This window comes from Myotis yumanensis, unplaced genomic scaffold, assembly GCF_028538775.1.
Source record: "Myotis yumanensis isolate MYYU_CA2020_CCGP unplaced genomic scaffold, mMyoYum1.0.hap1 SCAF_7, whole genome shotgun sequence".
Taxonomy (NCBI): domain Eukaryota; kingdom Metazoa; phylum Chordata; class Mammalia; order Chiroptera; family Vespertilionidae; genus Myotis; species Myotis yumanensis.
Genome location: NW_027223758.1, coordinates 89,593,580 through 89,610,179, shown reverse-complemented (window position 1 = coordinate 89,610,179; position 16,600 = coordinate 89,593,580). Strand labels below are relative to the sequence as shown.

General features: G+C 41.3%; 1 protein-coding gene across 2 annotated transcripts in view; it reads right to left on the bottom strand.

Annotated features, from left to right (window-relative positions):
- Positions 1–16,600, bottom strand: part of DSC3 (desmocollin 3) — a 39,753-nt gene that overhangs the window by 12,647 nt on the left and 10,506 nt on the right. For both annotated transcript variants that reach the window (XM_070421239.1, XM_070421238.1), the window contains exons 4-12: positions 15,725–15,844; positions 13,681–13,836; positions 12,335–12,479; positions 11,032–11,198; positions 7,804–7,938; positions 7,234–7,419; positions 3,666–3,922; positions 3,416–3,558; positions 1,429–1,653 (exon numbers count right to left, since the gene is read on the bottom strand). In XM_070421239.1, coding sequence (XP_070277340.1) covers positions 1,429–1,653; positions 3,416–3,558; positions 3,666–3,922; positions 7,234–7,419; positions 7,804–7,938; positions 11,032–11,198; positions 12,335–12,479; positions 13,681–13,836; positions 15,725–15,844 — 1,534 coding nt within the window. The remainder of the gene's footprint in view (positions 1–1,428; positions 1,654–3,415; positions 3,559–3,665; positions 3,923–7,233; positions 7,420–7,803; positions 7,939–11,031; positions 11,199–12,334; positions 12,480–13,680; positions 13,837–15,724; positions 15,845–16,600) is intronic.

The following is a 16,600-nucleotide window of genomic DNA, read 5'->3' as shown; positions in this document are numbered from 1 at the left end:
GCCCCTCAAGGCCGCAACTGAGCCGTCGTCCTGTTCCCTCACCCACCAGTGCATCAGCCTCTGACTCTCCTTGCCACTCACTCTGCGCTCTTCAAATTGCCTCCTAAGTGTCACCAAGTCACCTTTTTACGACATAAATCTGGACACAGTGTTGCCTTTATACAACCCCAATGCATACGTGTCGTCACCTACTATATGAAGGCCATTCTCCTTGGCCTGGTCCAGGAGGCTCCTCACTTCCAGATTCCATCCTTCCTCCCGCCCATTCTCACAGCATTCCAACTAAAACTTTCTAAATGCCAACAACACTGATTTCCTTACTACCCCAGTACTTTCCTTCTCTCACGCATATATGTTAATGAATTAGTGGTCCAAGAAACATTTATTAAGCGGTTAGTGCAAGGGTGGGCAAACTTTTTGACTCAAGGGCCACAATGGGTTCTTAAACTGGACCGGAGGGCTGGAACAAAAGCATGGATGGAGTGTTTGTGTGAACTAATATAAATTCAAAGTAAACATCATTACATAAAACGGTACGGTCTTTTTTTTTTTTTTTTAGTTTTATTCATTTCAAACGGGCCGAATCGGGCCCGCGGGCTGTAGTTTGCCCACGGCTGGGTTAGTGTCTACTAAGCACTGGGCCAGGTACTGGAATTACAAAAATAGATTTTAATGCCTTGAGAAACTCGTGTATACATTGGAGGAGAAATGTAAACGATGACAGTACCACATGAAAAGCACTGTAACAAAGGTAGCGAAAGGCCACAGTGTCCCTGCTTCTACTCCCAGAAAGACTTCTTAGACGTGCGGAATCATGTCTTCCTTGCTAATCTCTATACACACCCCAGGGTCAGCAATAGTGTCTGGGCGATAGTAGGTGCTCTATGAAGGAACAGCATACAGAAAAGTCCAATTACACGAGAGAACATGACATAGCAACAAAGAGGCAGTGAGTCATGGCTGAAATACAGGCCACGCTCCTCAGAAACCAGTCACAGACCCTGTCCGAGGCTCCAGCACCAGACCTCTGTCCATATCCCACCCGTTCCCTTCCAAACTACCGCCGAGTGCATGGCCCTGACCCCAGACTCCTCACTTCCAGAGCTGGCTTCCAACCACATTCGTCCATCCCTCTTCCCCTCCCTGGAGTTGCTTAAAAACAGCAACAACACTTGCGTGATAAGCTGCCCGATATTTTAACACAGCATTTTTGTCTTCATTGTCAAAGTAAATTTTGCCACCTTGAAAATTACTATTTCTTTCATTTTGTGTGCAATATATAACATAGGCCCCCTACAATATTTGTACAAGGTTGTTGGGCTTTTAAAATCTGTTAATAAGAATCAATGGTACATGTTTCCTGTGAGTAACCAAGTACACCCATCCTCAGTTGTTTCAGGGCAGATAAGTGAGTTTTTGAGTGAGTACCATTAACTTTGGAGAGGGTCCATATTTTGTTGACTTCTGGAGACGGGTTTGCCAGGCTGAAGTAAAACGGAGCGCCGTGGATAGGCTCGTCGGCGTCAAAAGCTGAAATGTCAGCGTATCCCATCTTCGGTTTGCAAATTGTCACATAGTCTTGACGTATTTCTGGCGCATTATCATTCACATCTTCGATGCTCACGGCAAGTGTTCCAGTGCACGATTTGCCGTCTAGGAAGAAGGGCAAAAGGTTTAGTGTAATTTGTCAAGTCTTTTATAGTTTCTTAAGAATAGAATCAAATAGAATCTAAATAGGATATATGGTTTTTAAATCAACTCCTGGTTATTAAAATAAATGATAAATAAGAAATCTTAGCCCTGGCTGGCTTGGCTCAGTGGATAGAGCTTCGGCCTGCGGACTGAAGGTACCTGGGTTCAATTCCAGTCAAGGGCACATGCCTGGGTTGCGGGCTTGATCCCCAGTAGGGGGCATGCAGGAGGCAGCCGATCAATGATTCTCTCTCATCATTGATATTTTCATCTCTCTCTCCCTCTCCCTTCCTCTCTGAAGTCAATAAAAATATATATTTTAAAAAAAAGAAATCCTATATAATAAAAGGGTAATATGCTAAGTAGATAGGAGGTCCTTCCGGACAAAGCTGGGGCCAGAGGGAAGCCCGGGTCCCAGCTGTCCGCGGGTGGCTGGAGAGAAGCCAGCCCAGGTCCCGGGTGCCAGAGGGAGGCCAGTGCCAGCAGCCGGGGGAAGGAAGGCCCACTCTTGCATGAATTTCGTGCATCCGGTCTCTGGTATATGGATAAATGAAACCTGCGAATCATGAGCACTACTGTTGATAATATCAGATACAACTGCCAGTAAACTTTTACCAAAGTTATTACCAAACAATAAAAATAAATGTCTGAACTTCAACTCCATTTCCTTGGTTCCCTTCTGGTACAGGTGTAACTGAGTAGTGACATAACTACAGAAAAGTATTCCAATCCCAGAACACATTAAAACCACTGAGGCAGCATTGTTTAAATAGATGATGTCCAGGATCCCCAAACCAGGGACTGTGGTTCAGTTGGTCTGAGGTGGTGTCTATACCTTGATATTTTTTTTAAGTGTCACAAATTATTTGAAGATAAAACCAGGGCTGAGAAGTTCTGGGTTACTTTAAGAAACAGAATTCAAAGAAAGAATCATTTTGACCTAAAAGTCAGCTGAGCTATTGAACGTCTCAATTTAAAGTTACATATATACCATGGAATCCCTTGCAGCTGTTAAAAAAAAAAAAAAAAAAAAAGAAGGATCTCTTACCCTTTGAGACAGCATGGAGGGACCTGGAGAGTAGCATGCTAACTGAAATAGCCAGTCAGAGAAAGACAAGCATCACATGACCTCATGCATATGTGGAATCTAATGAACAAGGTAAACTGAGGAACAAGATAGATCCAGAGACAGGGAAGCTTGCCACAGACTGAGGATTCTCAGAGGGAAGGGGGTTGGGGAAGAGATTAGCCGAAGAGCTTATATGCACATATGCATAGTTCATGGACACAGACGATAGTGGGGGAGGCCTGGGGAAGGGATGGAAGTAGGGAGAAAGGGGTCAATGGGGAAAACAGCGGGACATCTGTAATACTTCCAACAATTAAGATAAATTTAAAAAACGCACAGTTAAAGTAACGTGAAGAGTTCTAGGAGAGCCCGGGGAGACCCCTTCATCAGCCCTAGACCTCAGTCGCACCTTTGTCCCCTAACATGGTCTTGTCAGCCTTTAAGGCCCGCCATGCGGGAGGCAGGATGGTACAAGACACGGCTCCTGTTCCAAGTGCCTTCACCTTGTTACGTGGCTAAGAGAAACAGGAACAGAGTCTTTAAAGGCATTTCCAAGAATTCAGCCTACTTATCACAGGAATAATTCTGCACGAGAAAAGTCGCATTATCCTCCAGTTCTTTCAGTAAATACCAGATGAAGGCGTTTTTGTCTACCTTGGTCTATTGCCAGGACTGTGACGTTGTAAAAGTCGTTCCTGGGGGTGGCGGCCTCCCTGTCCAGAATTTTGGAAGTTTGGATCGACCCCGAAATTTCATCAATGGCGATCCACCCGTTAGGATCGTGCAACTTTTTGTACCTGTTAATAAAAAACGTATTAAAATAGCAGTCTAAATGTATTAAAGTAAGTGACTGTCTCAATGGCTTCAACTGCATGTCAGTACGTGGGTATAGATGTCCTTGTACCTTATCCCGCTGCTACTCTTGGTTTCAGGGTCATAGGCCTTGTAGCCATTCATCCTGGACCCCACGGCTGAGTTCTCTTTAATCCGCACATACTGGGTGGCAGGCTTGCATTCGGGCCCTTCGTCCTGGTTCCTCACGTGGACCGTGACCACAGCTCTGTTGGCGGGTGTCCTGAGCGCCAGCTCTCTAGTAAAAGGGGCTTCGTTGCTCACCCCAATTTCCAGGACCACTTTCTGGTTTTCTTCATAATCCAGTGGCTTTAAAAAGAAACGCATGTACTCAGGCTGAGTGGACAACATACCTGGTATTTCAAGCAGCACGGGAACTTGTGTCAACACAAACAGTGCCGCACGTTCTCCAGGGTCCAGGTTAGTCAATATTGACTTTTACCCTTTGCTAAAGAGGGAGGAATTATTCACTAGGCCTTTAGCCAGAGGGGTCCCAAAGTTCCTGCAGGTGCTTACAGAGTTATGAGAAAGCAATTCTTTAAATACTTACATGCTTCATTCTCACTAAAAATATTATTCTGAACCTGGAGATAATGCAAAAAAAAAAAAAAATGGCAGTGTTGTATGGCCCTGCGTTAGTGCACTAACAGCCCAGCGTGCTGGCCATCTGACTCTAAAGCAGGGGTCCTCAAACTACGGCCCGCGGGCCACATGCAAATACAAATATTGTATTTGTTCCCATTTTGTTTTTTTACTTCAAAATAAGATATGTGCAGTGTGCATAGGAATTTTTTCATAGTTTTTTTTTTTAAACTATAGTCCGGCCCTCCAACGGTCTGAGGGACAGTGAACTGGCCCCCTGTTTAACAAGTTTGAGGACCCCTGCTCTAAAGAATAGAACCTTGTTTGACTTACTATTTACTATTGATTAGGGCCCATATACTTTACAGTTCTTATAAATTAGATGTCAACTTAAACAAAATTGAAAAGGTTCAATACTCGTATTTTCTTTCTGATAGCAAAGATATTCCCAATACATATTTTAAGACATGAATATCATTTCTATCAGGCATATAACTGAGCAATCCTCTTTCAGCTTTTCCTTTTCTCAAAACCCATCCTGGGTCTCCCTTCTTCTTAGGCATCTGCTGTCTTTTTGCTGGTTCCTTCATTAAAAGCTAAGTAGAACTTTTACCCACGCTCACTGTTTTTATGAAAATTATGTTTTGACCATTTGAGAATTAATTGTACTTTGGCATTGTCTGTAGTTTATACCAAGAAACTCTCACTGTGAGAACGAAGTTGAGTAAGAGAAACAAGACATGCTTAATGGTGCTATTATTATAATCATCTGGTTTTTCAGAGCAAGAAAGTTGAACTGATTTTCCCACGGCTCAGAGATTCTCGGCTGAGCGGGAGTGTGAAGCCAGGCGGTCTGGCTTGGGTTCATTTCCTTAATCGCCACACTATACTTGCTCGGCTACTCTATGCTGCTTAACTGGTTCGCTAGCCTCTCAAATTTTTTAAATCAATCCTCTGACTAGAATTGATTTTCAGATAACAAATCAAACAAAACCCATAACACACTATTCTACACAAAAAGTTGAAACAGTTTCTCTTTGATTCTCTTCAATTTATCAAAATAATCCTGGCTGACAGAGAGATACAAGAACCATATGATTTCACTCATATGTGGAAACTAATGAACAAAATAAACTAACAAAATAGAAACAGACTCATAGGTACGGAGAACAGACTGACAGCTGTCAGAGGGATGGGGGTTGCAGGGCTGGGTGAAGAGATTAAGAAAAAAACAAACCCATAGACATGGCCCACAGCATAGTGATCGCCAGAAGGGAAGGGAGGTGGAGGGATGTAGCTGAGAAAAGGGGGATGGAAGGAGACTCATACAATACAATATGTAGCTGATGTATCATAGAATTGTACCCATGAAACCTATATAATTTTATTAACCAATTAGAGGCCCGGTGCACGAATTTGTGCACGGGTGGGGTCCAGCCAGCCCGCCCAGATCAGGGCCGATTGGGCCAGACTGGCTGGGGGGAGGGCACGCAGGAGGTTGGCCAGCCGACCCTGCCCCCTGGTCAAACTCCCAGTTGATCGAACTCCCGCCCGAGGGGACAATTTGCCTACTAGCCTTTTATTATACAGGATGTCACCCTAATAAATTCAGTAAAAAAAAAAAAATCCTGGCTGACCATGGAGCAAAGTCAAAACTCATGAATAACATCTTTGTTTCAAACCTTTCCCCACCCCTAGGTATTAGACTGTGAAACTAACATCATGAGTCCATTAAGAAGTCAAGAAAATTTTGGAATCTTAAAATCCACGAAGTGCAGGTGAAGTGCTTTTGATTTTTATGTCTAGCCCAGAAACTGGAGAGTCAAGAGGGACCCTGAGCTACTATCTGTTGATTTGTTGCTAATGAACGCCATCTCACAAATTACATGTGTTGGGATGAGCGTGCAGACAGGCGAAGCACCTGCTGACAACGAGAAGGCGATGGAAATTGAGGCGACAGCTGCTGCCCGGGAGGAGGCGCAGTTGTTCCAGCCAGAGCCACCTGCTACCTAAAGCCAAAGCCTCCCCAACTTCTATGTCATTTTCCAAGGCTTCAGCCGGCTATTATCCTAGTGGCTTAAAACTCTGCGAGATCAGAAATCTGCTGGGATGAAATCAATGATTAATGAAAAAAAGCATGAGTTCTCTTCCACCATGTGGTGTCTTTTTGTTTCATCAATTGAAATCAATTGTTAAAAAAATAGCTTCATTCTGCATTGAGATACTAACAATGCCCTAGAAAGCAAGTGTTGTACTGAAGTGAGATGTCCTCTGCGTTGAGAGGGACACAGAACAATAGTTTCCTCACTCAACCCCACGCGCTGCTGCTGCTGCTGCTGCTGCCACAGAAGCAAACAAGCAAACACACACTGAGATGGGAAGCTCCCCAGGACTCAGCTAAATCATGCTCGACGGTTCCAGAAAAGTTATCTTTTCTTTAAAGACGAAAGTCACCTTTTTAGGAAAAATTATAGATAGATCGTGTTAATATTTGTAAATGTATTAATAATAGCCTATAGTTTATCAAATGCTTTCATTTTCATTATTATATTGAATAGCTAGTAAGGAGGGGGAGATCATGATTATTCACTTTTTACTGATAATGTTTCATGGGATGAATAGTTAAGGGGCATTGGGGATGTTTATCTTAGAGAAGGTAAGTCTCAAGTGGACATAATGACTTTTTCAATAGAATGGTGCCTGTTCTGTGTAGGGTTAGCAACAAAACGCAGGTCACAGACGTGGGATATAAGGAGAGTAACGTAGGCACAGCACAGTAAAGACTTCTGGGAATCAGAGCTCTCTACATATGGAATAAGCTGCCCATCGAGGTATGGAGATCCTTATACTTGAGCATGTTCAAGCATAAGTTAGGTGACTAATAACAGGCAAATAAATTATAGAAGAAAGGCGGGCATTCGATGGGAACAGTAGGACTAAAGGGACTACGTTCCCTCAACTGAAACTATTTAGTTGATTAAACCATTAATTTATAAAATTTAACTTGCCAAGTTGTCCATTATCTGTTATGACTGTACCTTTACAACACACAGAACGCCTTCGTTAGTTTCTTTGTCTGTGGTGATTTTGAAATGCCCGTTTTCATTGCCCTTCAAAATAGTAAAATTGGCTCTCCAATTGGCACTGTTCACTAAGTCCTTATCTTCTACAGGCAGTCGTAAGATTTCCACGTTGTATGTATTTTCCTCTACTGATGCTTCATACTGAAATGGAAAGGACTCATTAAAAATATTATATAAAGAAAACGTTTACAAAAAAAGTAAAATATATCTTCTACCCCAAAAGTATTTGTTCTTATAATTTTTCCCTAGATTATTTTAAAACTATGAATCTCAAATAGTATTGTTTCATGAAGACATCTTTTGAATGAAAAGAATTTCATCACAAATGAAGACTAATGTTACAGATCTTTAACAAGAGGTCAGTAATATAAATAATACTATGAACAAATAAGATAGATTTATGTATCTACTATTTAATTTTATTAAAAAATAAGCATATATATTTCAAGGCATGATAAATATTTATTAATTCAGATCAAATAACAAATGCCAACAGACAGGGATAGATTTTGGAAATACACTTACAGTACTTTGTTTGAAAACAGGTGAATTGTCATTCGAATCTGCTACTGTTATCAGACAGGTTGATGTGCCCACCAACCCAAAAAACTGGCCGTCCATATCTTGTACTTTCATTATCAATTTGTACTTGTCTACAACCTTAAAACAAAGCAAATATTTAATTAGTTTTTTACAACTTTATTTAGATTTATAAATTAAATTTTAATTGTATACTCTTCTGTTTGTGTGTATTCATGCTTTTATTTCCACATTTGCATGTACTCTAAGAACTTGGTAGACAGGGATAAAGCTGAAAGAGTAAGCAGAGGTTAAATTATAAAGAGTTATACTAAGAATTTAGACGTATGTTTTAAAATATATTGTGATTGATTTCAGAGAGGGAGAGGGAGAGATGAAACATCAATGATGAGAGAGAATCATTGACTGGCTGCCTCCTGCATGCCCCCTACTGGGGATAGATCCAGCAATCCAGGCATGTGTCCTGACTGGGAATCGAACCATGACCTCCTGGTTCATAGGTCAACACTCAACCACTGAGCCACACCAGCCAGGCTGGACTTATGCTTCATTTTATTTTTTCGAAACCCTCCTAACAGCGGTTCTCAACCTGTGGGTCGCGAACAATAAAAATACATCCTGCATATCAGATATTTACATTATGATTCATAACAGTAGCAAAATTACAGTTATAAAGTAGCAATGAAAATAATTTTATGGTTGGGGGTCACCACAACATGAGGAACTGTATTAAAGGGTCGCAGCATTAGGAAGGTTGAGAACCACTGCTCTAGTAGCTTCCCATCTTCCTCAAAGTAAAAAGCCCAGTGCCCTATAGACCCTCTAGGAGCCGACCGCAACCGTAGATGTATGCTTTACATGGCAGGTGGTAGAGAAAGGTTTTCTTGAAGTCACAGAGGTAGCACAATTTAAAAGCATTTTGAGTTTTTTGAAAGAATATTATTGAAGGAAGTTGAGCAAAGTTTCAAGTAAGCTGATCTGGAAGCCAAAGAAACCAGTTAAAGAACTCCTAAACTAGTCTAACACGAGTGGTCCTAATCTGAGGCAGTAGCAGTGAGGACAGAGGATAAAGGTGATAGGGAAGTTAGGTGGGAGTCAGAATTAGAGCAGATTCTGGATACAAGTGCAGAGGGAAAGAAGGATTGACAATGATGCACAGGTGTCCTACTTGGATAGATAGGCAGACATGGGTATCACCAACCCATACAGAAAATTCAGAAGAAGAGGCATTCTCTGAGGAAGTGAATACTAGCAAGTTCGCAAGGAGGGACAAAAACAATGAGTTTTCTTTGGCATATCCTGAATTTTACATGCCTCTGGGAGATCGAAGGAGAGAGGTCCAGAAGCCACTTTGGTATGGGGCCCATACTTAAGGGAGAGATCATAGCCAGAAGGTACCAATCTGGGAAGCACCAGTGTGTAGACGGTGGTTGAAATTATGGCAGGAATCGGATATCTAGAAGAGGTTGAATATGAGAAGATTTGAGGATATAAGGAGCAATAGCATTTCAACAGCTGAGGATATAAAGGAGAAAGAAGACTACGCAAAGGATACCAAACACAAAAGACCAAAGAAGCAGGAGAAAAACAAGAAATCGAAGGAATGAGCGTTTCAGTAATTGGCAACAGACAGAGACTTAAGGTAAGTTGGCCTTGGCAATTAGGACATCACGGTGACTTCCGGGAATGGAGTTTCACAGACGGTGTGTTGAAGATGAAATGGAGTCGTTAGTTTGTGACACAGCCGTCTCTGCTGCCTTTCTCTCCTCTCTAACTATTCTTCAGCCACTGATTATGTTAAGTTTTCTTCTTTTTCTATTTCCCTCTGTCTCATCTCCCTCCACGCTAATCAACATTCCCACCCAAATGCTCCACCCAGAGGCTCCGGGATTCCGCAGCCTGTTTCTCCTTCCTCTAAATGCACCCTGTCTTTACCTCTCTTGTTCATTTCTTTATTTCCCGTGTTATTCCCCACACAATCCTGTTAGATTATTCTTTTGATCAGGCAAGCAGACCTGGGTTTGACCCCCTCCTCCCACCCCCAAAGCTATATCTTATAAGCTTTGTATCCTTAAATTATCTTTTCTGAGTCTCATTTTTCAATCTGAAACATGAGGAAAAATCCTTGTTTTCACTTAATTACCACATCATCTCTACATATTACACAGACACAAAAATATGTTCATATTGTTCCCTTCAAACTTTCCCATTTATTATTACCATTATGTGCTTTATCACATAAAATCTCTAGCCCCACAAATGCATTAAAAAAAATTAATGAAACCTCTGTTCTACTTTTGATTCCTTTTTAAAAGTTCTCACTATCCCTCCCTTTTTCTTTAGCATCATATCACATCGATGTCTTCTTTCTAATATCTCTCCCAGTCATATCGATCCTTATATTTATGTTATTCTAGTTGCAGTAGGAAGCATGTAAGTGTTCCAATAAAGCTATTTTTACATACAAAATTGATTAATCAGCTCAGTCAATAATGATTTTGTTGGCCTAGTTAGATATAGGCTAACAAAATCAAGTCAATCAATCTTTCCAACTGTCACATTTCTCCTTACAGGTTGAATGTAACACCTGTCTAATCAAACAGGAAATTATAAAAATCAAATAAAATTATGCATAAAGAATTTGAATATAAAGTAATATATATATATATATATATATATATATATATATATCTCACAATATGCTATTACTGTTATCCAAATAGTGTTGCATATTTTTAATAAACCTTACCTCAACTAATCCTCTCTAGATAAAAAGCACATAACATTTTCAACAATCAAATTTAAAAAAGAAAAAAACATATCTATAACTGGATAGGGATCAGGGTATGGGCTATCCTCATGAGTTAAACAAAACAAATTGTCCTTTCCAAGAATTGAATCCGTTACTGAGCTAAAACCCACTAGACACACACAATTAAAAAAATACTGATAATAATAACTTTCATAAGAAATAGATTTTGTTCCCACACCTTCTAAATACCAGTTGACCTGTATTTCTATTCCTTATGGCTTCTCTTACTTCAAGAAATAGAAGTCATATATAACACAGGTAACACGGCCAGGAATTCTTACTATCTTATTCCGAAATAAAATAAAATTAGAACTCAATCCAAGGAAGAGCCAAGTACAGTGATGGGGAAGAAGAGGGGCCTCGCCCCTGGTAGAAAGGCATCCCGCAGAGTGAGGGGCTACCTCTCTGTCCAGATACTGCGCCACCATGGTGATGGCGCCCGTGGTGGGGTGCACAGCGAAGAGCCCGGGCGACCTGGGCGTCTGCTCCAAAATGCTGTACTTCAGGCGCGTGTGCATCGTGTCGGGCTCATCTCTGTCTGTGGCACAGACCACCCCCACGGTGGTACCTGATGTAAAAAAAAAAGAGTGTTTAGTTTCCAGCATTGTTAAGTATGTTTAGGGGTATCTGCACTTTTCGAGTTTTAACAATGATGGTGGAAATAATAAGGTCGTTGTTTTAAGAGAAGAAACAATAAAAATAAGAGCTTTAAAAAACTGTATCACCAGTGGCTATCATTCAACACCTCCCTAAATAAAACCTAATAACAATATCTCTATTGATTTTAGTTTTATTGTACATTCTGTCCTGCATGTCCTCGGCTTGGAGGTGAGAATATTGATAAACCCACATAATGATAAGATGAAATAAAGTATATAAACCAAGTACGGTACATAGCTTGAATAACTTGTCATCTGCCTTTAGAAGTAATTGGTATCATATTGTTAACACAAAAAACTCCTATAATATCCTCTAAGATACTCATTGTTTGTGTTTGATGGGATTAAATATATTCTGTGAATAGATACTGGTTCAATATCATCTTGGGATGATTGGCCTTAAATATAAAAAACTCAGCCGAAACTGGTTTGGCTCAGTGGATAGAGCGTCGGCCTGCGGACTGAAAGGTGCCAGGTTCGATTCCGGTCAAGGGCATGTACCTGGGTTGCGGACACATCCCCAGTGGGAGATGTGCAGGAGGCAGCTGATCGATGTTTCTCTCTCATCGATGTTTCTAACTCTCTATCCCTCTCCCTTCCTCTCTGTAAGAAATCAATAAAATATATTTTAAAAAAATATATATATATATAAAAAAAACTCGATATCTCAAAAAATGTACACAAACATATTTAACAAAATATATTTTACTCTTAAATGTACCTTAAAGTCTGAAGGGAAAAGACTATTCTAGGCCTAATATGGATAGATTTAACTAAATGAAAGACCTGAACTATTCTACAGCATAAAGGAGCTTTAATAAAATTGAAAAGAAACAATTGACTGAGAAAATATTTGCAAAGTGACAAGTTAATATCCTTAATATGGAAAGAACACTTTTAAGTAGATTAATAAATAATTAGGTAACATACAAACACCAGAGGAAAGAAAAGAACAAAGGAAACGAACATACATTTCACAAAAGAATAATACAAATGGCCAACGAAAACACTCACAAAAAAGTTCCCCCCAAAAATATCGCCTCACCGAGTCTACTACTTTCTGGAACTTCAAACTTATAAACTTGCTCCGTGAAAACGGGGTGGTTGTCATTCTCGTCCTCCACTCGGATGGGCAGCGGGAGAGGTAAGTCGACCGAGTACCCGTCTGCAGTTGTTGCATAGGCAATGAGCTGGGAAACAGGAGAAGCGAGGTCAGTGCCTGTTGATAGAAGATTCTAGCATTCTAGTGAGAGAGAACACTACACTCTGTCCACTGCCTACCTTACAAATATTCTCAAGAATAAACCACTTAATTTCTATTCGGTGCTTTTTTAATCATCGAAGTATCAATTGGAGAAACGCTTTAAATAAAGACCACCCAGCATTTGGTAGCAATGTCTACACTTCAAATAAAGTTTCAGAGTACAGTGAAGTCATGTAGATTAGACTGAGAAGTTAAAGGTGAATAAGAGGCTTGGGTTATAGTCTGTATTCACTCCATAATCAGAAAGCTGTGCTGGAGAAGACAAACTCAGGGGAATGGGGAAAATCCCTACTTCACCCACATAAAGCAGTGGTTTCCAGTCTTGACACTACCACGCCCTTGTACTGTTTTACCTCAGAGATCACATACTTTAAGAGTTTTTCTAACAAAATCCATTGACCAGTTTCTGTGTTGCTATGTAATTAAAGGCATTATAATGCCAAATAGAATGTATTTCGATTAGGATGTGATTACAACACTGAGTTGATCATTTCTTAACCAAAAACTAAGAAATGTCATGTGGTGGACATCAGTCACATTTGTTCACCCAGATCTCTTCCTTCTTCTAGGAAGAATATCACTTTATTTTATGGGGAATCATAGCCCCTGTACCGCATGGATGACCACAGCACTTACCCCACTGAAAACTGTCTGAGTTATTCCCCAGGGACTGTAAGCTCATCCATATCAGAATGCTGGCTTATTAACCTTGTTTGGGTTTAGTCTCTGACTTTTGCTTTCGTAGCTAGTACTCAGACATGATCAGCGAGCATACAAGTGGAAGGAAGACAAGAGAAGTGGTTAGAGCAGAAGAGGAAAGACCATGGCCATGCCCCGGAGAGAGGAAGCCGTACCCTGACCAGAGAGAGGGCTGTATCTCCTGAGCAAAATCAACTCCTGGGAACTTACTGGAATTTACATTCAAATACAATTAAAGCTGTTTGCTTCATTTTTGATCAACAACAGAAGTTGACATAAAAAGTAGAAAGTATTCCAAAATATTGCATAATCTATCTCTTTACTTTCATGCCCTCTAAGAAGAGAATGCAAGAAGACAGGAAAGAGTAGAGTATCAGAAGAAACATAGTTTAACCATTTAAAGTCACGTATATCAATAAAACTCCTACATCAAAAACATCATATTCTTCACGATCCACTGGCCGAGTACAATACAGATTTCCAGTCTCTTTTTCTACGAAAAACAAATTTAAAGGTTCTTGGTCAGCTCCACGTCCACTTATTGAATAGAAAACGGTATAGTTCTGCGCTGCATCCGACTGAACCTAAAAAGAAAAAGATAGATGTGAAAAGTTAAATTCTGTTAAAATGCTAAATGCAGCTTATGTATTTATATTGTTATTTTAAAGAGATGACTTTACTAAAACAATCACTTGTCACTTCACCAACACACAAAGCAGTAAAAGCATTTGGCAAAAGATTTTTTTTAAAATATATTTTATTGAATTTTACAGAGAGAAAGGGAGAAAGATAGAGAGCCAGAAACATCGATGAGAGAAACATCGATCAGCTGCCTCCTGCACATCTCCTACTGGGGATGTGCCCGCAACCAAGGTACATGCCCTTGACCGGAATCAAACCTGGGACCTTTCAGTCTGCAGGCCGACGCTCTATCCACTGAGCCAAACCGGTTTCGGCAAAGATTTTTTTTTTTAACTGCTCAAATTTAATGAAAACAATGTTCAACACAACATTGGATGCAGAGAACAGACTGACAGCTAAAAAGGTGTTTGGGGGGCTTGGTGAAAAGATGAAGGGATTAAGTAAGTAAATAAATAAATAAGTAAATAAATACCTCATAGACACAGACAACGGTATAGTGGATTACCAGAGAAAAAGGGGATGGGGAGAGGAGGGTAAAGAGGGGATAAATGGTAACAGAAGAAGACTTGACTTTGGGTAGTGAACACACAATACAATATGCAGATGATGCATTATATAACTGTACATTTGAAACCTATTTAATTTTATTAACCAACTAAAGGCCCGGTGCACGAAATTCATGCACGGGGGATGGTGTGGGGGGGTGCGGTTTCCCTCAGCCCAGCCTGCACCCTCTCCAATCTGGGACTGCTGGCTCCTAATTGCTCACCTGCCTGCCTGCCTGATCACCCCAACCACTCTGTCTGCCTGCCTGATTGCCCCTAACTGCCTCTGCTTGCTGGCCTCATGCCCCTAACTGCTCCCCCACTGACCTGATCGCCCCTAACTGCTCCCCTGCTGGCCTGATCACCCCTAACTGCCTCTGCCTGCCTGCCTGATCGCACCCCTAACTGCTCCCCTGCTGGCCTGATCACCCCTAACTGCCTCTGCCTGCCTGCCTGATCACGCCCCTAACTGCTTGCTCCCCTGCCGGCCTGCTCGCCCCTAACCGCCTCTGCCTTGGCCCCCGCCATCGTGGCTTTGTCCAGGAGGACTTCAGACGTCTGGAAGACATCCGGTTGATCCAGTCTAATTAGCATATTACCCTTTTATTAGTATAGATGTCACCCATTAAATTCAATAATTTTTTTAAAAAGAAAATAATCAAAAAATAATGGAACACAATGAAATATGCCAATGATGTATCATAGAATTGTATATTTGAAACCTATATAATTTTATTAAACAATGCTACTCCAATAAGTTTAGTTAAAAAAATAATATTCCCCCCCCCCCAAAATCTTTGTAAAACTGTATTAGAAGTGATGGCCAAAAACAAAGCTGCCCTAAAGAAAGACATTTCTCTGTCTCCCTTGCTTTTAAGCATGGCCACGTGAAAAGATCGCCTCTAACTGTTCGCCTGCCTGCCTGCCTAATCACCCCTAACCACTCTTCCTGCCTGCCTGGTTGCCCCTAACTGCTCGCCTGCCTGCTTGATCACCCCTAACTGCCTCTGCCTCGGCCTCCTCCACAGCAGCTTCATCTGGAAGAACGTCCGGAATGACGTCCGGAAGGTCGTTCGGCTGTCCAGTCTAATTAGCATATTATGCTTTTATTATTATAGGTCTTATTGATTTTTTCTCACTTTACTCACTTTTATTACACTTCATGGCTTTATTAATATCTTCAATCAAACCTGGTTTTTTTTAAAACATTTAAGAGTTATTAAATTTGAATAAAACAGGCTTTTGGAATTAAAACATGCCCAGTCAGAAGGAATGCAAAACCGACCTGTTGAAGAAACAGAGGGAAGGGGCCCAAGGAATTCTCTTGCATGGAGCAGGGGATGGGCGCCCACCGCCTCTTGGCTCGCCGGAGCACCGTTTCCTTAGCGTGTCTTTTCCTCAGGACCTGCATTTAGAGAAAGAAAATTAATAAACAAAAGCATCACAACCCACTTTGTGGTAAGATAACAAACAGCCCATACACCTGACACCTCCCTGGAGGGTCAATCTCAAGAATTTCCACACAGAAGCTAAAGGCCAGAGAAGAAGTTCTTTTCCTTAGGAGGGTCAGAGAGAGTGTATGCAGATGGTAAAGGTTTCATACACAAGAGAATCTCCTGGTGCAGACCTTCCTAACACTGACCACCGCTCCGGTTAGCAGACGCATCACTGTCTCCCTAGTTCTTTTTAAATATATTTTTATTGATTTTAGAGAGGAAGAGAGAGGGATAGAGAGATAGAAACATCAATGATGAGAGAGAATCATTGATCAGCTGCCTCCTGCACGCCCCACACTGGGGATCGAGCCCACAGCCCAGGTCTGTGCCCTTGGCCGGAATCAAACCTGGAACCCTTCAGTCCGCAGGCTGACACTCTATCCACTGAGCCAAACCGGCTAAGCCTCCCTTAGTTCCTGTGCAGCTCTTACTTGTTCTTTCTGCTAAAACCTCATACTCTCGGGCAAACCAGAGCAAAAGAAAAAGAATATACCTCATTGGCTGACCACGCCATCTGCCCTGCTGCAGCCTTATGTGACTATTTAAGTGTAAATTAGTTAGAAGTAAGTAGAATATAAAAGTCCATCCTTCGGTTACACGCCACATGCCCGCTGCTCGGCAGCCATTAGTGTTGGGCTGCCATGCAGAGGGTCCCATGGGATTTC